The sequence below is a fragment of the Larus michahellis genome, chromosome 2 (genome assembly GCF_964199755.1).
Source record: "Larus michahellis chromosome 2, bLarMic1.1, whole genome shotgun sequence".
NCBI lineage: Eukaryota > Metazoa > Chordata > Aves > Charadriiformes > Laridae > Larus > Larus michahellis.
In genome coordinates this window covers 146274288-146295768 of record NC_133897.1, presented here as the reverse complement: position 1 = coordinate 146295768, position 21481 = coordinate 146274288, and the positions used below count along the sequence as shown (strand labels likewise).

Below are 21481 nucleotides of genomic sequence, written 5' to 3'. Positions count from 1 at the left end.
TGTTGGAGTTTTTTAAAAGTTCTACTAAAAAGGGTATAGTTGAAGGCATATACTAGTGTTACTATTTAAAAACCACGAAGTACGTTTTTACCTCAGAACCTGAAATAACACAGGTTTGTTTAGAGACTATAATTAGAAAGTGTTTAGCTGTTCTAAATAATGGAGAAAATAAGCACAGTAGCTTTTCTAGGAATTGCATTTTTGCTTCATTTTTTTCTTTTGTGCCTGTAATTGTTTGAAATGGATGATGTGTCACAGTCTGTCGCACAAAGGGGCTTAACTAATGATGTTTCCATAATTGTGTATAAAGAGCTTTTAAGATGTTGTGTGGAGGAAAAAAATAACATCCAACAAAGTGTATTTAAAGATGTGTTAGAATATGTGAGTTTGCATGTGTAAATGGGGGGGGAGGAGTGGAGGGGGAAAGCGTTAGCGGGGGAAAAGGGGATTTGTATTTCAGCAATACTCCCTGTGTTGTGCGGCCTGGCAATGGAGGTGTCACTTGCTAATTTAAAAGCCGTGGAGTAAATGAAACAGTGCAAATACATCTTGACCCGCACTTATTTTTCTCCTTTCCAGCAGTTGCTCCCCGAGTGTGTCACTAAGCACTGCTGCAGCACTCCTCAGCTGGCAGGGGAAAATCACTGTAGGTCCCGTGCATTTTTGCCTGACTCTTGTATTCTGCTGTTAAACCTATTAAGCACAGCAGGAAACCTTTCAGTATTTTTTTTTGTTTGTTGTGAAACATTCTGACAATCCAGAATGTCACAGCATTGCCAAGGTTTCATCAGCACCGTGTGACCTGGAGTTATATTGCCTGATGTGCAGGACTGTAGGGCTACTGGCTGATGCACAGATTCACAAACTCCCCGTGTTGCTTCTTGCTTGGATGTCATTAACGAGGCAATGAGGACGAAGAAAGTTTCACAAGAGTAAGTCTTGAAAGCCATGAGTCGGTGTTCTTGCACTAACTTTTCTAGCAGTTTGAAATACAGGTTTTTTGCATAGAGAAACTCTGCCTAGTCCTTGGTCTGTGCTACTGTTACACTGCATCGCTGTCAGTGAAAAATGTTTGGAAAAAAAACTCGCATCAGCCTGCCTAAATCCTGCTGTGTGCTGACATAGCATATTTTTTGGCATAGTATATGATGTTGTTGTAGGTAGAATAACTCTGCCGGTAGAATAACTCCTCCTGTTGGCATATGTTGTATTTCCAGCATAGGTACAGCATGGGTTGTACTTTTAATGACAAGTATTCAGCTTTTTCTTGCTTTATGCCTTTTAACTAGTATTTACGCTAGTTATAATGCCAGTGGAGTCTGTCTGTAAAGGCTGCTAGATCATTCCACTTCTCTTGCCCTGTCTATACCGAATGGGCTGTCTTTTCAGCCATTTTTTATTTATTTATTTATTTTCAGTGGTACTGGAAGAATCCTTTCCGCTAATTCTTTCCCTCAGAGAAACATCAGTAGGATTGAACTTTTCACCTCATGTATTTGTAAGCAAAGATCTGTGTGTTTGGTGGCAAGTCAGTTTGTCTTTACCTTCCTTTTCTAATGTTCTCCTTTCGTTCTACATTAGGTTCAGCTGTGAGATAAGTTTTGTGGTACTGCTGCCATTTCCTGACGCCAATGGTTTTTCTGGAGGGAGTGAGCGTTTCCTGTCTGGAAGCTAGAGGCAGTGTTCCTGGCAGGATGGAGTATTTTTGTTTCCCTGGCTAGACCTTTCCCTGTCTTTGTTTTTGTCTCTTTCTCTCAGTTTTTCATCCTTTTTTTTTTTTTTGGTCTTGATCTGTATTTGAAATTGCACCAATTTAACTAGAGCTATCATTAAACAAAAATGGAGTTGGTGATTTGACATACATCCATGCAGGATTTTTTCAGTTAACATACTGGCAGAATAAATTCATAGGCCAGGCAGCAGTAGAATTGGACACCTTATACTAGGTTTTGCACTAATCTTGTTTTTTGAGCAAACAGGAGTGGTTAGTTACGCTGGTGTAACTTTGTGCCTGACCCAAGGGCAGTTTCAGCAGTTACAGCATCAGCCATAACAGAATTCAGAAAACCCTGTCATAGTTCCCTTGCTCTATCCTCGTCTTGCTGCTGCTGGAATAGACTGGCTTGGATTATTCACTCGGTCACCCGAGTTTTTCTGAAAGTTTTATATTGAATTTTATCTACCAAAATCATTAGTTTCTCTATGAAGAGACTTCGATCAAACGAGACCCGTGCACAGTAGCTACTCAGCTCTCAAGGGCTGAGATACTGTCATTTTATAGTGGCTTAGTAAGTTGCTGTGAGTTGTCGCAGTGGATTCCAGAAACTGTGACCAAGTTCTTATCCCATTCCGTGGTAAGGTAACACAGTCTAACTTGATCTCACTGTAAGAATTCAAAACTCTTATTAACTTCCTCTCTTTTAGTTGCTTTAGTCAGTTTGCTTTATAAGTTTTATCCAAAGTATATCTGTGTATCAGTTTGGTTAATAAAACTGGTAAAATAACACCAGAGGATTAAAAAGTAATCCATTAATGGTTTCCAGCACTTCTTATCTTGAGGCAAAGCTAGATGAGTATGCATTTTTGTTGTTGTTTTGGTTTGGGTGTTTTTTCCCTCCCCTGCCCTGAAAATAGAGGTTAGTTACACCAGAGGAAAAAAAGAGATGGAAAATGCTGCCAGTCAGCTGGTCAATAATATCTTTCCTCAGTGCAAGACAACCCCCTGGCTCTTGCTGAATTTTAAAATCAATAGGAACTGAGATTTGTTATATCCCCCTCAAGCTCCTGTTTCTACGCTCTGTCTGTGTGCTCTCTCTGGAACTCCTGCTCTTAGTTTCATATCCCTCTACTACAATACTTGTCCCACCTTTTATCTTGGTACGTATTATTTGGTTTATTTTTATAGTAGGGCAAACTTTAAAGCCTGCTTGAAAGCAAAGCTCGTTGGAATTCGGTATGTAGCCATTACTGTTTGATTGGGTAAAATTACAGACTTGAAGTTACATCTGTGTATTCTGGAAATTTGTGAGTCTTGGTTATTTTCATTTTGGAGCAGTTCTTCTGTAGGAATGATCTCAGCATTCAGGAGTGTTGGAATGTTTTCCACTTGCAGGATTGGTGACACTGCAGGAAACAAAATTTTCTGATATTATTTTACTGGTGTATGTATTTACTCTGATTATTTTGCAATGTAAAGTTTATAATAAAAAGCAGCAGCAGGAAATTCTGAGGTGTCATTCAGCAGTAGTTTTTTTAAAAAGAGTAAAACCAGAAGTGGGGGGAATACTTGCTTTCAACTGAAATGTAGAGCTAAATTTAAAAAAAATGAAATTTTTCTTTGGGATTATTTTGCTGTTGCCAGATAATTTCCTTTGTTTCACTTATGCTTTTGTTAAGACTGCATTGATGAAGTATCTGCATCTGTTCATACTGTATAAGCACTCTCAGAAAACAAAATTCAGAATTAAGTTCCTTAGCTCTTTTTATATTGACTGCTCTTAGAGATCATAGAGTCACAGAATGTGTTGGCTTGGAAGGGACCTTTAAAGGTCATCTAGTCCAACCCCCCTGCAGTAAGCAGGGACATCTTCAACTAGATCAGGTTGCTCAGAGCCTCATCCAGCCTGGCCTCGAATGTCTCCAGGGATGGGGCCTTCACCACCTCTCTGGGCAACCTGTTCCAGTGTCTCACCACCCTCATTGTAAAGAACTTCTTCCTAATGTCTAACCTAAACCCACCCTGCTCTAGTTTAAAACCATTGCCCCTCGTCCTATCGCTACATGCCCTTGCAAACAGCCCCTCCCCAGCTTTCCTGGAAGCCCCCTTCAGGTACTGGAAGGCTGCTATAAGGTCTCCCTGGAGCCTTCTCTTCTCCAGGCTGAACAACCCCAGCTCTCTCAGCCTGTCCTCATAGGAGAGGTGCAAGATGATAAGGATTTTTAAAGGCAGAATTTACAGTATATTTTACTTTAGGGATGGGAAATATTTTAGGTTTATGGGAATTCTTATCTCGGGCAGGTTAAACAGTCATTTGTCAATCTGTGAATGATCCGTTCGTACAGGCTAATTTTCAGCTGGTGGTCAGAAAGAGTGCTTAGTTTAAATGAAAGTTTTACTCTAACTGTATTAACACTTTTGTGCATAGGCAGCTTGTGCAGTTTTTAATCCCTTAGTGTTTCTTCTGCTTTCCAGATGACCATCTAGTCAGATGTTTTAGAACATTACTTTGATGTATATATATAAATAAATACCTCCACAATATTCAGAAGTGAAAATTCATCCCCATTTTTGCACAAAGAGTATACATTCCCGTCACGTATGCAAGAAAAAAAATTGTACTGGCGTGAGGATTTTGATGATTAAAGGATTAAAATAGTTAAATGTTCTGATGATGCTTTGTTTTTCCTTCCTTCCCCCCCCCCTTAGTGTTTCCAAGACTTTGGTTTCTGTTGGCTGAGTCTGGTGTACATTTGCTTGCAGTACAGTGCATAGAGGATAAGCTTTTGACACAGTGAGCAAGAGCGTGGTTGAACTAAGACTGCTCTGCTCAGTTAGATAAGGGAAAATTGATCCCGTTAGTCTCATTTGCAGCAGATGTAGGCCTGGAGATTCATGAATAGAAAGCATCTCTCCACTGAGTTCTTAGCTTTGGTAAACTGTTACACTCAATATACTTAGATTTAGTGGTGCTGGTTTGGAAAATTAACTTTTTAGAATTTAAGGAATTCTTGCCTGTTTGCCATTTGTTAGCAAGAGTACAATGTGGGCCCTTAAGAGGAGCTCCATTTTACCATGGCCAACCTTCCTTATGAAAGCGCTCATGAAGTCTTTTACTAAACATTTCAATCATAAAGGAAAAGATGTTTCTCTTCTAAGCAGTTTTGATTATGGCATGTTTCTTTAGCATTTGAAAGGATGGTGATTGAAAAAAAACCAAAACCTAACCAGGCTGAGGGGAGGCACTTTGTAAGTGCACTCCCTTCTTGACAGGTGTTATCTGCAGGAGGAACAGCTTTGCTGGAGTTGTCAGTCAGTTGTTCAGAGACTTTCAGAATGAGCTGAGCAGCTTGCGAGACTTCCTTTCCTAATACCAGCTGTCATGGACACATGACACAGGATGTATTGCACATACATTTCTAAGGAAGAAGCATAACTCTTTTTTTTTTTTCTTTTTTTAATAAGCTGTTAAAGATTTTTCTAGCTGTCAGGGTTGGTTTGTCATGTGCTACATTCTGTTGTGAATTTTAAAACAGAACGTTGTATATCAGTTAACTTTTGGCATTTCTGCAGTGTGTACTCTGCAGGCTTCTGTGTATTTTAAATACTGTCAGTCTTTAGATTTTGATGCGTGGTCAGTCTGACTGTCTCAGGCTTTGAGCCCAAGCAGGTTCATAGTTTGTCTGTTTGCTTCATTGTTTTACAAACAATATTTCTTTGTTCTGTAAGTGAAAATAGTATTTCCAGATAATTGACACAGCACTTAATTCTGATTGCACTTTATTTGTCCTTAAACTTGGCCATGGTAATAGTGCTGTATGTAGATTTTTAAGAGTTAAAGTATCTGCCTCACAGGTGTGTTCTTATATAATAGTCTCTGTGAATATCAGGGTTTTTTTAATAAAATTATTTAGAATATGGAGTAATAATCTGGACATAAAGTTGATTAGAGAAACCATAGTGTTTTACTTTCATGTTTGTTGAAAGATGCTTTACAAATAAATAGCAGTCTTGGTCTTGCTTTAGTGAACATCCCAGTTGAAGTAGCAGATAAACAGCTGAAAAGAAAGGCTTGCATGTGATGAGGGAATTGCTCTTACCTTTTGTCTGCTTGTGCTATCTAGTCTTTTGTTTAATTTTTACAAGGCATTACATAGCATCTCTAAACTAATCCTAATTATTGAAGACTTTCCTGAAGTAAACTGACTCTGCATTATAGACACTCCTGTATGTTAAAGCAAGTCCTTTTGCTCCTGGAAGATCCCTGGTTTCCCATTCAGCATTGGTCTAATGGCCTTCTGTGTCAAGCTGGCTCCTCCCAGAGGGTTTAAGTTCCTTACAATTTAGGGATAAGGGCCCTACTCTGTTTTCCTTATCAGTTCTTTGCCGATACGGGCATGTCCCAGGTCTTGTCAGTGCCTTCACTGAGCCTGCTGCAAGCTCCAGTGTGAAATTAGTGACTGAATGCTTGGTATGGTACTTGTTGGCAACTCAACTCCCAGTCTTTTGAATTTGCATAAATTAAAAAAATGAAATTATTTCACTGAAGCTGTTCTTCTGTTGTTTAAAGATGATGTGTAAAGTTTGAGACTTGACATGGCAGATTTCTAAAGATTTTGAAAAACTTGTCTTTGCTTGGTTGTGGATTTGGGAGTCCTATTTTTGAAATAATGACTCCTGCAGCTATCAGTAGTCTATTGTAAGCATAAAGAAATGAGAGCCTAATTAACTAAATGATCAAGTAATTTTCACTGAAAAAGACTTACTACTAGTAGAAGCAACTCTTGTAACTTTCATATTGCTCTTTTCCTGCAAAATCAAGAGTTCCACTCAGCTGCCCTAGTGTGTTTCCTAAAAGTTTTGAAATTGGTAAGATGAGAGAAGCAAAGATATTTTTCACTCCAGTCATCTCTGAGTTGAAAACTTCTCCCTTTGCAAGATTATTCCTATTTCCTTTCTCTCACCCTCCATTATATGGTCAGTGATAGCATTTACTTAAAGCAGCACGGTCGAAAAGAATTGTAGAAGGAACTTCACTGCGTGTTAGTTAAGTTTCCCCAGCAAACAGTTTAGGAAGGATTACTGAAGGAATAGATAGCAGTTAAGTACTGAGCTTTACGTGAATTACATTTGTAAATGTCATTTGTGCTTTTGGAAATCTTCAGATGACAAGGTGTGTTTGTGCTGTGGTAACCGGTGTTTTGTGGTAGTCTGTGGCACGAGCAGAATGCAAAGCACGGCTGGAATTTGGGTTTGTGGTAGGGCTTTAGGTATGGCGGGAAGCCAGAAACATGGTCGGTAAGTGCTTTTGAGGAAATGTTGAGGACAGTGGTGAACTCACATTTTCAGGAGTTATGCTCTGCGTGTGGTTTTTCTGTCCCTTCACTGTCGCCCATACTAGTTTCTTCTGTATGTTGACAGAGTTTATACTGGTTGGTGAGAGTGGTGCAGGACTTGCAATGAATGTTGCCTCTCAAAATCAGATTGTTTGTTATTATTACCATAATTGTGTGTCTCAGCTCATTTCTAGTCTTCTGATTTCAGAGCTTCATTTTTCACACAGCATATCTCCTTCATGTGAATTCATTGTTACTGGAATAATACAGACGTTGTGTTCTCTGGCTGTACAGAATAAGATATTTTTTCCTTCTCTTTGTCAGCAAAAACATACAGATGCAGTGTTGGGTTGGGCAATATGAGAACTGGCCAGTGCTCCAGATTGCGCTAGTAAGGCTTTTATGATTTTATACAGCTCTGATCGTTATTAGCTTTGTAACATTTGTCTTCATTTTTTCCTGTAATAAATGATCTGCTGAATCTTTTCACTTCAGCAAAGTCATCTTTGAATGTCACTAAAATGGCAATCCAAAATCACTATATAAGGAAGAGTATGGCTTTTAAAACTAGCTTTATGCATTTAAATCTAGAGACCATAATTGATGATTGTCTGAAATAACTGGCAACTTCTCTATTCAAAAATCCTGTCAAAGCTTAACCATTTTCTTTAGAAGAGCAATCTGCTATTTCTGAGAGACTGCTTATCAGATCCCATTACGCAAAGAGAACTATAGGACATACTGGTCTCTTTCTTTAGAGCACGGAGAATCTTTGTTTATTTAAAAAAAAAAAAGTAAACTGGTTCATCACCAGAGCTGCTATTTCTTGATTTTCTACATCTGTTGGAACTGGCAAAAATGCTGTAATACGCATTCTTTCCTCTCCAGAGAAAGGGAGGAGGGGAAGGATTGTAGTCATAGGCTTGGCTGTGTTACTGTGTTTACTTCCCACTTTTTTATATATTTAAAAAAAAAAAAAAAAAAAAACACTACCTTATTGCCTGAAATGAGTGCTTTGATTCCCGTTCATGTTGTGTGTGGCTTGGGGAGGATGGCATGTTCCACTGTCCCGGTAGCATCTGTGCATACAAATATTAGTAAGTATGTAGTTATAATAATGCTTTCAAGGTTATTCTTGCACTTGTAGACATATATAAACTTAATTTATTGTCAGACACGGGCTATAGGATTTGTGTATCTGTATTATATTTCAGATACCACCTACCAACTGCATGTATATATGATACAACATCATGCCAAGATCCTAGAGAGGATGTTCCCTTCTGTTGTGATTGCTGAGCAGTCTTTTCAGTTTCCCCTTTTTTCTTTAGATAAAGGGAATGTTTTAGTTCATTTAATGAGAAACAGCGGCTGTGAAATGATTAAATTTGTTTTGGGAACAGAAGCAGATTAAAGCATCCAAGATTCCTTTTGAGTACACTTTAGGCTGAAAACGTTCCCTTAGGAGGGAAGGCAAAGTATGTTATGTTCTTGAAATATGCTTTGTTTGAGACAGACCCTGGGAATAAAGTAAGAATTTTTGCATAGTGTTCTACAGAGGTAAGATTTTCCCAGGGGGAGGGAGAGAAGAGGAAAAAGTAGTAATAATTCAGCATTTGAAAAAATAAAGTGGCTATAAATTTTTTCTTTAAAAAAAAAATGATAATGTAAGACCCAAAAATGTAAGACTTCTCTTTAGCAAAACCAGGGGATGTGAGAGGGTTTTTGGTTGTGTTTTTTGTTGTGTTTTTTTTTTTCCTTTTAAATTCTTTCTCTTGAGGAAGGTAATATCTTCTGAGGTGCTACTGGACTGCATGGTAGTAAAAATAGAGTATTGTTGACTTGGCTATCTGCGAGTACGTATATATTATCAAGCTACAGTAGCCTCAAGAGGCCCCAGCAGTGGGTTTGCACGCATCTCTGTGGTGAGCTGGACAGCCCGTGGGCTATTTCTGTGTTTCCTCTTTGGAGAGGGATTCCTGTTTCCGCTGCTGGTCAGTCTTCCTCTGAAACTTCCTACTCTTGACCCAGTCATCTGGGTGATCCTGTCCCAGAGACATACTGCACGTGGTTGTTCTTCGGCTGGTCTCTAGCTGGTGTGCAGGCTGCCTGGGCTCTGGTAAATAGAGACATTCACCTCAAGCAGTGTTAGGTTTTTCACCTCCCTTCATCTTCTCCGTAACAAGATGTGTAAGTTAGAAATTATATTTTTGTATCATCATCAGTGGCCCTCTACATTCCTTTGTTTCTATCTTTTGACTTATTTTTAGTATCCAGTTTCTGATTTTATCATTCTATGGTAAAATCATAAAAACCCAGTGTGCCCATTTCTGGGAGGTAAGTTGGGAAACACTGAGGAAAGAAGCGGTGCCAGCAGTAGTTGCATCCAGATATGCAACACTGGTGTCTCATAAGAAATGCTTCTCATTCTTCTGTTACAGCAGCAGTTCACTGAGAGTTAGAAAAATTCCTCTTGTACAATCAGGCTTGCGAGAAGTGGGAATATTTGCATGTTTGGGGGAAGTTAGTGGTTTTCGTTGGAGGTGATCTACAACTTCTTATAGTAGTCTTCTCTGTCAGAGGAAAATAGGAAGACACCTTTCTTTTTCTCTGCTCTTGGAGCCAGTCTGTTAAGCAGCAGGGAACAGAAGGAAATCCTTGCCATCATCTTGCACATAGGGAATAATCGAAGCTTGATATGTGATGGGAATCAGTTTTTTGGAGCTTTTTTTTAAATAAAAATCAGTATGAAGAAAAATTAAAATATCACCACCTTAACTTTAGTCTTTGCTTGAATTGTAATATCGAAGTTGAAGAGCAAGACAGTGTTGGCTGTCACTCACTCTGCAGCTCTGCTTCCTGAGATATTCAGGTACCTTACATTATAAATATGCATCTGCGTACTTCTCTGAGAACCCTTAGGTTTTGAGATTATCTCGAGCTGTTTAGCTACAGTGACTTAAATTCTGCTGGCAGTGTAAATGGATTCAAAACACACACAAAAATCTCTCATTTCTTTTAATTAACTATGTTGGGTTTGTACATGACCTTGTCACATGTGTGGAAAATGTAAGGTGGAGAAAACAGAAAAGTTTCCAATGCTGTAAGCCTGTTACTGTGCTTTATAGAAGAACTTGTTATATGTTTCCTTAGTTGTCACCTTGGGTTATGGTAATTTCCACATGTGTGTACACACACACACACACACACACACACACACACCCCCCACCGCCTTAGGGAGCAGTGGAGTGAAGATGCTGTTCTCAGCATTGCTTAAGTGTAACAAAGATATTACTTGGCCACAGGGAAATTTCAGGCTTGTTAAGATGAGAAGGATGTAAAGGATAGAAAAAGCTGACAGAAATAAGTATTTGGTTAGATGGTGTGGAGAAGATGGTAGTAATATGAATAACAGGTCATTAGAGTGCTGTGATCTTTCAGAACCAAAAGTGATGGATGTGATTCTAATCTACCTTTTTTTCATCTTCCCTCCTAATATAGGGAATTTCTCTGAAGAATTTGCTGGAAGCGGATACAAGTGAATTTTCTGCATGAAGACTCTCAAACTGGATTACGTAATAATATGCCTGTGTCCTCTGACTCTATTATTGTGATCCTTACAAGTGCTTAGGGTTGTATATGAAATTTAACCCATTTCTGATGAGTGACCTAGACATGAGTTTACATCGGCAAATGGGCTCTGATCGGGACCTCCAGTCTTCTGCTTCCTCTGTGAGCTTGCCATCAGTTAAAAAGGCACCAAAGAAAAGAAGAATTTCATTGGGCTCTCTCTTTCGGAGAAAAAAAGACACAAAACGGAAGTCTAGGGATTTAAATGGAGGTGTTGATGGAATTGCAAGTATTGAAAGTATTCATTCAGAAATGTGTATGGACAAGAACTCAATTTTCTCCACATGTACCTCTTCTGATAACGGAACAACCTCTAGCAGCAAACCAAGTGGAGACTTCATGGAATGCCCCTTGTGCCTTTTGCGGCACTCCAAGGACAGGTTCCCGGAGATAATGACTTGTCACCATAGATCTTGTGTGGATTGCTTGCGTCAGTATCTCCGGATAGAAATCTCCGAGAGCAGAGTTAATATTAGCTGTCCAGAATGCTCAGAACGATTTAATCCTCATGACATTCGTTTGATATTAAACGATGACATCTTGATGGAAAAATACGAAGAGTTTATGCTTAGGCGATGGCTGGTCGCAGATCCTGATTGTAGGTGGTGCCCAGCTCCAGATTGTGGGTATGTATTTTTCCGTAATATCTGTAAAAAAGTGACAGCATAAATAGATAATGTTCATAGCTTTATGATTTTTGAAAAGTTAATTGCTTTACTTCAGCATTTTGTTATGTGTTGTATGAGTAGGTAGCAGGCAGAATTCTCTTAAAAAAAAAAAAAAACCAAACAAAACCAAACACCAAAAAACCCTCACCAAAACAAATGAAAACCAGAACAAGAAATGCCAAACAACCAAGCCTCAACCCACCTTCCAAAATAAAACCCTTCAAGTAGGATTCCCCCACCCCCCCACCCGGCATAGAGGGAACTTCAGCAATGTCATGAAACTTATTGGTAGGTGGTTGCTATGTATCTACTGCAGGCAAAAATAATTAGATGTTGCACTGCCAAGGCAACAATGCAAAGCTCAGACTATACAGAATTGAAAATTTGATGACTTAGTCCATTTATTAAAGCACATTGGGTATTTGGTTTTGTTTTTTTAACTGTGAAAAATGATTGAAGGTTTTCTTTCAATGAAAAGGCCTCTCCAGCTTCAGATATCTTCCATCTTGTGGTGTCTCAACCAACCACTTGTTGCCCGTCAGCAGGATTCTGATGTAAGATAATAATCAGTTTGTTCCTGCTTATTATCTGAGGAATGTAATGTTTTAACATTGCTTTAATACTTCAACAGTTCTGAAACCATTCTGAATTCTGACATGAGTAGGCTGAGTACTACTGAGCAGCTCATCACGCTTTTTTGCTGTTGGTGTCTCATAATGCCATTCTTCATGAAGTTGCTTTTTTAGAGATTGTTTACGTTATCATAATGTCTAAAGGTTATAGCCATGACTGAGATCCGGATGTGCAGTACACACTAAAAACTCATGGAAGATGACATCTCTGTTTCAAAGCCTCACAGATGAGCAATAAGTAGAAAGAAGAGAAGGAAGAATGATGAAGAGAACAAGCAAAATAAGACTATTCCAATATTAATGTTTAGGAGGCTTTCAAATTTAAATGGTATGTTAAGAAACATACTTGAAATACAATTTTGCTTTCGTCCTTTAAATGAAACAGAATTTGCTAATGTGGGTGAACAGTAGGGACTGGAAAGGTGGTTGTTTCTACAAATCGTTTGGTCCAAAGTGAATGGCATGGCTGTGGCATAGTTGGAGCAGAGGAGGAAAAATGACTTCTGAAGGAAAAATGGATTGGTTGCATGAGCTTGTAACAAAGTCATGTGGACAAAACCAGTACAGCTTGCTCTTAATATTTCGATGCTACAAAAGAAAACAACCACTAGAAGGCATTATTTCATAGGCAGGAGTATGCTTTGCTCAAGTTTCCCTGAGTTTTTGTGTTCTGAACAAACTGTTGTTACTCAAGGTAAGGGGAAGCATGTAGGAACTGTTAAACCATATTTCAGTGATTCAGGTACTTTTTTAGTACTTCAGTAAGTAGACTAAGGCACATTTGTTTAATGGAGACTTTTCACCTTGCTTATTTCTTGTGCCTCGCTTTCCTCATCTGTTTTAAAAAAAATCCTAATTAAATGGTCAGAAACTGCAATGATAATTGCTATAGGTAATACCATTATAAAAATAAAAAGTGGGTCTTCAGAGCAAGGTTAGAGGTCCATGCAATCGTGTGGGACCACAGCAATCCATTAGTATATAGCAAATATTTAAATCATTGTTCCAGAACTGCCTACTGTGTGCTCCTAACTCTGAGTGTGGAATCCTGTGGAAAACACAGTATATTGCCAGGCAGGTAAATTACGTCAATGTTTGTGTGTGAGGGGAACAAACTAGTGCTGTATGGGTGACCTTAACTGTACCTTTGATGGCATGACTTTTTCCTAATACATTTTATGTGATGGGGAAATGCTTTTCGGTGATAGATGGATTCTGTTTTTAATGCACAGATAGTACCCCCTCACTGAATTCTCGTTACTAGTTTGAAATCGGATCAAGATGGTTACTTGGATACTTCTCAGCAAGATCGTTCTTTATGGTTGTCATCATAACGAAACAAGAGCTCCTGCGATCCTTCTGCTGATTGCTTTTGAAACCTTTAGCACCTTCAAATATGTCGGGTGGAGGGGGTTGAGTGTTCAGCATAAGCTAATCTAAGAAGTTTTGTGGGGAAAAAAACCCTATCATACTTGAGCAAAAGAGAGACCATCAATAATGCCTCCAGCAAGAGAAATACCTGCGTATGAATCCTCCATTACCTTTTTAAATTTGGCCTTCCAGGCAGCCACTGCAGCACCACCTGGCAAGTGGGATGTGGCTCACTGGGAGCCTGCTGCAGCACTGGTCTCTCGTCTCGCTGTTCGCCAGGGGAGCTGGGAGAAGCACCCAGAGAGGTGGGAGGGAGAAGTGAGAGCGGTATAGAAAGTAATAATGGGGATTTAATATTGTTGTGGGGCATAGGAGGAGGATGGAGGAAGGAATTGTTCAGGCATGAGGTCTAGAGAAGCAATCACTATTCAGACTTTCACTGAACAGCCTATGCTAGCAGTGTTTAAAGATGAGGTATCACATACAGATGCACAAACTTCACATCAGCAGACACTTGCTTTAACAATTACATGGTACAACAGTAGTCACAGTTTCTAATTGCTTTGGCAACTGTAATATGCAATTACAACTGAGGGCTTTTTTTTTTTTCAGAACAGTTTTTGATGTGTAGTACTGGCAGAATGCATTAGGATTGTGATGGTAGTTGACCAGATTTTTAGCGTGGATCAAATATTTCATGGAATGCATTTACTAAATTTGCAATTAATCCCAAAGCAGGAGAGGTGCAGTAACTTCAGAGGGTAGCATTATTTCCTGAAGTTGTCTTTAAAGTTAGAAGCAGGTACTGTAATAAGTAGGAAATAAGTGCAAAGTGAGCATTTTGGTAGAAAAAACTTACTGCACAAATAGGTGCAAGAAGGAACTGAGTGGCTGGTGCATGACAGTGCTTCAGCTCTCCTCAGCACTGATCAAACATCCCATGTAATACTGTTTCAGGTTTTGGGCATCACATTTGGACAAAGATCTGGACCATATAAAGAGCAAATAGTTATTAAAAACTTTGATCCCCAAGAAGGAATGAGGAGGGAAAAAAAGGAGGGAAGTTATAGTCTGTTATAATATGGGTTTTGTACATCATCAGTGCCTGTGTTACCGGAAAACAACAAAGAATAGTTAAGAAGTAAATATCTGTTTTTCAGCTGTCTTTCACTCTATTTGGGTCCTAGAGATGGCAAAACCGGAACCAAACAGATCTTGAAACAAAGTTAACCGCAGTATTAAGTGTATTACTACTTCTCCTGTCCCAGTGGAGAACTTCTTATGATCTTCCCATCAAAGGAACTATGGATTAGTTTGGAGGAGAACCTCTGGTGCAGTAGCTCTGGACGAGCTGCCTGGGAGCTGTGGGGCCTCTGCCACTAAAGCAGTCTAATGCCACAAATGGTCCATACTGCTGGCACCATGGTCCTTCTGACCCCAGGCCACTTCATCCTTGGCTTTTGTTGCAAGCTCAAATGCATCCTGACTGCTGCTGTTACCTGAAATACTGTGGTAGTCTGGTCCAGCTGGTGGGGGATGCTGGCAAATAGGTGATCTTTCCCTGGGGAAGGAGCCATGGGTAAGGAAACCTCTTGGGCTGTGTTACAGGCTAATTTTTGGAGATTATGTTTCTTCATATCAGTTTTCTGATGTCATTTTAAGAAACCTTAGTAAATCAGTATTCTGAATATGTTCTGATTTTTCTTCTGTCTGAATTATTTAATGGTTTTGCTCTGAGATTGTATTGCTGGCATTATTAGAAGAGAGTGGCGATTCCTAGATTTCTCTTATCTTCATCAAGCAAAAAGCAGATTTGGCAAAACAGTACAAATTCTTCATTCCTCTTCTTACTGTACATCCTTTCTTCTATTAACTGCTCTTTGCCTCTGGTTTTTGTTTTACTTGTTATTACTTTGAATTTGGTTGATTGTCCCTTCTCTCAGCCTAACAGGAACTTTTTTGGCTTTCGCATCACCTGTGAAATGAATACGAAATGTTCAAATTAAACCTGTAATCTTGCACAGTTTGAACTGAGATTTGCTCTAGTCTATAAAGTTGCTTTCTAAAGGTATGCCAATACATGAATCCCAAATGGGGAGTGCTTCCAGGGATGTGCCCGATCTTTATTAGCAATAGGAGGCAGGACATAAATTGATGCTTCATTCGCTGGTCTATGCTTGAGATTCTTTGATACAATGTTAGTGAGTCTTGGATGTATCCCTGTATATTGCAGAAGCGTTTGGATCAGAATCTCTTTGTGTACATACAAAGCAATTATCTGTTCAGTTGCTGTATGTGCGAAAATAGAGCTGATTAACTTGGCAACGACGTAGAAGAGTCTAGCGATTATTGAAATGCATTTTTATTTGGAAAGTAAGAAATATTTGAAAATAAGCATATAAATCAGTTTTGTTTGTAACTGCATTATCTGTAAATTAAAGGTAGAATGCTCCTGTTTGTTTGTGGATCTTCTAGGGTGGGGGAGGGAACCCTCAAACATGCTATTTTAAAACAATGAGAAGGGCAGGACTTGCATTAACTTTTTACAGAGCTTACTCTAAAATTAAAACAGCTAAATTTTCAGATAGATATGTCAGTGGTTTTAGTTAATTTTATGCAATGGATGTAAATTGGGTAGGGTGTAAAAAATAAACAATTTGGTCTTTTAAAACAAAATTGCCTTCATTTGAACAGCCATAAATTTAAGCCCTGCTGCATTTATAAATCTGTTGCAGTCTATGCAGGGGGACTCTTCACATGAGTAAAACTGTAGATCTGTTTTAAATGTTCATCGGTGGACCTTGTGTTGTTTTCTATTTAAAAGAAAGCTATTGCATAAAACCATTGAAAAAAACCTTACAGTGGGTAGGAATGAAGGTGCATGTGTGTATATGTATTTATATTTAGTATTAATATGAACTATATTACACATTGTATTTTTATCATCTGAACTTTAAAATGCAAACCTGATAGAATTGAGTTGTGGCGACAACTCTGTCATTGTATAGAATTGTTCACGTAGTGTCTGATTACAAAATAGTGTAACACAGTTTTGAAAATCTCAGTGGTTTTGGAGCTTTTCATTCTGTAGTATTTCAGAGTAAAGGTGGCAATGAGGCCCTGAACTCTTCTCAATTTCTGCATTTACAGTTTGAAATATATTTTTAAAAAATGGTCAAAAAAATGAAATTGTCTTAATTGAGAAACCAAAGCCCTTATTTATGAAGTAATTGCTTTGTTGTTTTTACATTTTAAAATATAAAGAGTAAACTATTTAGATAGTGGTGTTTGTAATAAAAGACAAACAGTAAAAGACTAAAACGTTGTGCAGTATCAAGTCATGCTTTTACAGTAATAGATTACACTACAGATCACTTAGCAGGGATCCTCCCAGATTATAGAAAGGGTCACGCTTAGACATGCCCATAGTGACTTTTGAAACTCTAACCTTTTCTAGTTGCTCAGATACATTTTTTGGTTTTATTGTCCCGCTCTTCTAAACTGTGGTTGTTCTGTGACTGTACACCATACAGTACTGCATTCAGCCATAAATACAGTATATTTCAGCACTGCACTAAATTATTAAGATGGGTAGAGCAAAGTGTTACACTGTAGTATTTCTAAACAGTCTTAATCTCATGCAATATCGATAGAGTTGTGGAGGGAGGTGGTAAGGAACCTGTGATGGCCATCTAACATCAGCTCCTCATGTCCACTGCCGTTGTACCTGCTTCATCTCTGGCAGCTGTCTTGTCCCCTTCAGTCTATAGATCGGACTGGTTTTATTAACAAACTTTTGTCTTGCCCCTCTTGATTATTCAAGATATGCTGTGATCGCTTTTGGATGTGCCAGCTGTCCCAAACTTACGTGTGGACGAGAAGGCTGTGGAACAGAGTTTTGCTACCACTGTAAGCAGATTTGGCATCCCAACCAGACCTGCGATGCTGCTCGCCAGGAGAGAGCTCAAAGTCTGCGCCTGAGAACAATTCGTTCTTCATCTATTAGTTACAGCCAGGAATCTGGAGCAGCAGGTATTTATTGGGATTGGGATACCGTGTCTGTAAAATATCTTTTTAGTACATTTGCACAATTAACTCTAAAAGTGAAAGAACTGAACAGTAGCATGGTAGATACTAGCTACTTTGTGTTTCAGAAACATAAAATGTACAATTTTAAGTTTGAATTCAAATTTTAAGTGTTATAATGTCAAGTACTCTGTGACCAGAGCACCTGAATTCAATCTTAGAGGCATGTCAGCATTTTAAATTCTTACTTTGTAGCTGAAAAGTATGAAGTCAAAGAAACTTGCTGCAAAGCATTCTCTGTGTTTGGCATGCTGACTCCATTAGTTGTTTCACTTACACACTGGGAACACTTATTTTCTCCACTGTAGGTGAAATTTCCCAGGGTTGCTAATAATAAAAGCCCTTAAACATAAAACTCAAAACCACTGTTTTTCTCCTTTCAAAATAGACTGTTAGTCCGATGCCAGCTCTGATGTTTGACATCTGTGTTTGTTAGTACTAATTTCTGTTTTTGCAATAAAATACTCGTCTTTCTAGTCTACCAGAAAGCAACCAATTCCCTCTTTTAAAATTGAGCTTGTTTGTAACCCACCAAAAAAAGAGGATAAACTATTGAGAGTAGTACTTTGCAGAGCAAGAGTCCAATTTGCTGTTGATAAGAACTGGCTCTGAATTGCTCTAAACTCTGATCTATTTGGCAGCTTTTTTGTCTGCCTGACCAAACAAGGTAGATACTTGAGGGAAAGAGTCACTCTTGCACCTTGTTAGAGCTGTTGTCCTCCAATCCACCCCTACACTCGGGAGTCTCTAATTTGTTGTTTGCGCTGGCTTATTTTAACAAGGCACCCCACATTGCCTTAAGAATTGGCATCTTGCTCTAGTTTTTCAAACACATTTAAAAATAAACTTTAAATAAATGCGCATGCTAGCTCCTTTCCTTTTCAGTCCTTCCCAGCATGAACAGCAGTAGCTCCACCATACCTGTGCTGTAGGAACTTGCTCAGTTTAGTTACTGCCCTGTAGGTTGTGCATCGGTTCCCATCTTGGAATAGCTAGTGCATCTGTTTGGCTGCTCAGCGTCCCTGTGCGCTGGAGTTCGTAGAGGTACTGTTTTCTGCTGGTTCTGCACCTCTTTGGGTACTCTTTATACCAAGTATAACCCTTCTTTTCCCTTTGTCCTACCTAGTAGCACAGAGGCAGTAAACTGGGACTTCTGCCCTAGGAGCTGCAAGTTATTTCTGCTGCTCTGAGTCAATAGCTTGTCCCAAAGCGCAGATGCTAAGCAGCAATGTGAAGGAATGAAGATCACAACTGTGTTGTGTCAATTTACAAGTATTTCGCAGTTGCTCGATGACCCCTTATTTGTTAATGATAGAGCTAGTCACTTAACTGCATTTCTCAATATTTGACTTGGGAACAAGGAGAGCCCTCAGAATTTTCTTTTTACCGCAGTATTTTTTCCTAGGGATTAAGTAATTAGGGCTGTGAAAAGGACTTGAGGAGGTTGGTGATACCAAAGAAATGCACTTAATGTGGAAGGGGAGATGGATTTAAGATAAGAAGAAATAACAGGGTGGAGACTGAATATTTGACTAAAAGATTCATAACAGCATGATATGTAGAAGAGGATTATATTTAAAGAGACCATATTATCAGTCCTGTATTAACATACATTTTTAATGTCTGACTAATATATATTGCATTAAATTTAGAAAAACCTTGAACAGAGTGTATGCATTAACTATTCAATTACTTGAATGTGATCTAATATGCCTTGTTTTCATTAGTTTTACTTGGTCCAAGGTTTACAAATGCAAACAGCTATAAAGTCATTGCCAAATCAAGATTCGTAAAGCAAACTTATAATACACTTCTTCATTTTTTCAGATAATGGCTCAATCAGTTTTCCCAAACGTATGTCTATATTTTGATTGAATCTGCTTGTCTGAAGAACTGATATGATCTTAATATTCATTTTTAAACAGCTGATGACATAAAGCCATGCCCACGCTGTGCTGCTTATATAATAAAAATGAATGATGGAAGCTGCAATCATATGACTTGTGCTGTCTGTGGCTGTGAATTCTGTTGGCTGTGTATGAAAGAGATCTCAGATTTACATTATTTAAGGTACATTTAAGAAAAAAGATCTATGTGGTTGGTAACTTGTTGTCTAAAGTATCTCGAAGTAGATTCCTGGGTGCTGTAAGTTTGGCTTTCTTCCTGTTGGAGTAGAGAATCACAGTTGAAGTGTCTGTATCTGAGAATGAAGTTAATTTTCAATGTGTGTATTTAAATCAGTGCTTTGTTATTTTTTACTTTAAAATATTTTTCTAAGTTTCATGCATGCAATGTGTATTTAGCACAATAAATGAACTGCTTTAGATGAACATACCCACTATTTTTATTGATGTCTTAATACTGCTGTATTGTCTTTGTAGTAAGCAATACAACCTGTGAATCACAGGTTGGCATGTGGTCATATACAATATGCTGCTTTTTATATTGCAAAACATGCTGTAAAGGCAAACAAAAAATCCGAAGAAATAACTGATGATTTGATATCCAAAACATCTGTAACTTGAACCTAAGAACAATAATTTTGTAACTAGAGAACAGTTCAGTAGTGTATAGTTATGTTGATGTATTTACAAGTTCTTTACAATTTTCTTACTTCTTTCTATTAGCCCATCAGGTTGCACATTTTGGGGAAAGAAACCATGGAGCCGTAAGAAGAAAATATTGTGGCAACTAGGGACACTTGTTGGAGCTCCTGTAGGAATTGCCTTAATCGCTGGTATTGCTATTCCTGCTATGATTATTGGAATTCCCGTGTATGTGGGACGTAAGGTAAAATGTGCTACAGCTCCTAACATGCTTCAGGTTTTACCTTCTTCGTTGTACGTCTTGGGCAATACTACATTCAGTTGGCTATCTTCACCAGCCCTTAAAAAAAACCAAAAAACAAAAAAACCAAGAAGCAAACAAAGCAGCCCCTGAATTGTTTAAGGATGTTTGTTTCAATTGTACAGGAAGGAGAAGCAGTGTTTTTAAGAATGTAGTTCTTCTTAAAACAGGCAGAGCAAAACACCAAACAATTTCCAATTTCTACATCTTGCAATGGAAGTTCTTGCATACTTTTTCAAAATCGCTCTTTTTTTTTTAACTTCTACTTTCCCTTAGAATTAAACAATATTCAGAGGAGAGGAAGGCAAAATGAAAATCCTTATTTTTCTTAGAAGCAGATAGTTACCAGTATTTTAGTATAAAATTCTGCTAGTATAGGTTTGTGCATGCACACATTTAAGCATTTATACTCAGCAGCTTGTTAACTGCCTTAGGCCAGTCTAGGATGTGGAGCAGTTCAGTGCAGGTAGCGCAGCATCTGTCTATTTTAGTGTTTGTGGGAATCGACTACAAACGACCATGTTAATCACAAGGCAGTTGATGTATTTCCTTTCAAAAATATAACAGATATCTTTTAATATAAAGTGACAAATTGCAAGGAAAACAAAAGATAATTACATCTCCTATTTGTAATTTAGGATAAAAGGGAGGGGGGAGTGTTTTATGGGCTGTTGCTGCTAGACAAAAAGTCCAGGGATGTAGCTCTTCCACTGTATTATTCTTCATCCTTTTCTTTCAAGCAAGTACTCCTGCCTTCTACTACAGTTATTTTTTGACCTTTCTATTCTGTTTTGTCTTAGTCCGTACAGTCATTGCAGCCTTATAAATGATAAGAGGAAGAAGGCAGCAGTTACCTGCTTTGAATTACTATTGCATGTTCTGCCTTTCTCATTAGATTTTGGGATTGGTCCCCATGTATTCATGGTAAAGTCTCAGAAGGTTAGACTGTGAGGGCAGCCCCATGAGAATATCCATTGCTCTTTCTACACTAAATTCTTATTGCCCTGTCTTCAGCGGACATAAAGAATCCTTTTGCTTTGCCATATCCCATTACATATTTGATGATTTTTAAGTCCACTTTCATTCTTATCTCTAAATGAACCTAGCGTTTCCAGTTTTTCTTGACAAATTGTCAAGAAAACACACTGGTTTAGACCTCCAATTCTCATCCTCTTTTCTGGACTTCCTTCTGTT

The 21481-nt window shown here is 38.5% G+C and overlaps 1 protein-coding gene across 5 annotated transcripts in view; it reads left to right on the top strand.

The window, feature by feature from the left end:
• Positions 1-21481, top strand: part of RNF19A (ring finger protein 19A, RBR E3 ubiquitin protein ligase) — a 58341-nt gene that overhangs the window by 26506 nt on the left and 10354 nt on the right. For 4 of the 5 annotated variants that reach the window (XM_074577526.1, XM_074577530.1, XM_074577527.1 and 1 more), the window contains exons 2-5: positions 10555-11309; positions 17178-17386; positions 19366-19510; positions 20068-20230. In XM_074577526.1, coding sequence (XP_074433627.1) covers positions 10693-11309; positions 17178-17386; positions 19366-19510; positions 20068-20230 — 1134 coding nt within the window. In that variant the 5' untranslated portion in view covers positions 10555-10692. Of the gene's footprint in view, positions 1-836; positions 933-10554; positions 11310-17177; positions 17387-19365; positions 19511-20067; positions 20231-21481 lie in introns of those variants that run through there. The other variant, XM_074577531.1, reaches the window with a different exon arrangement.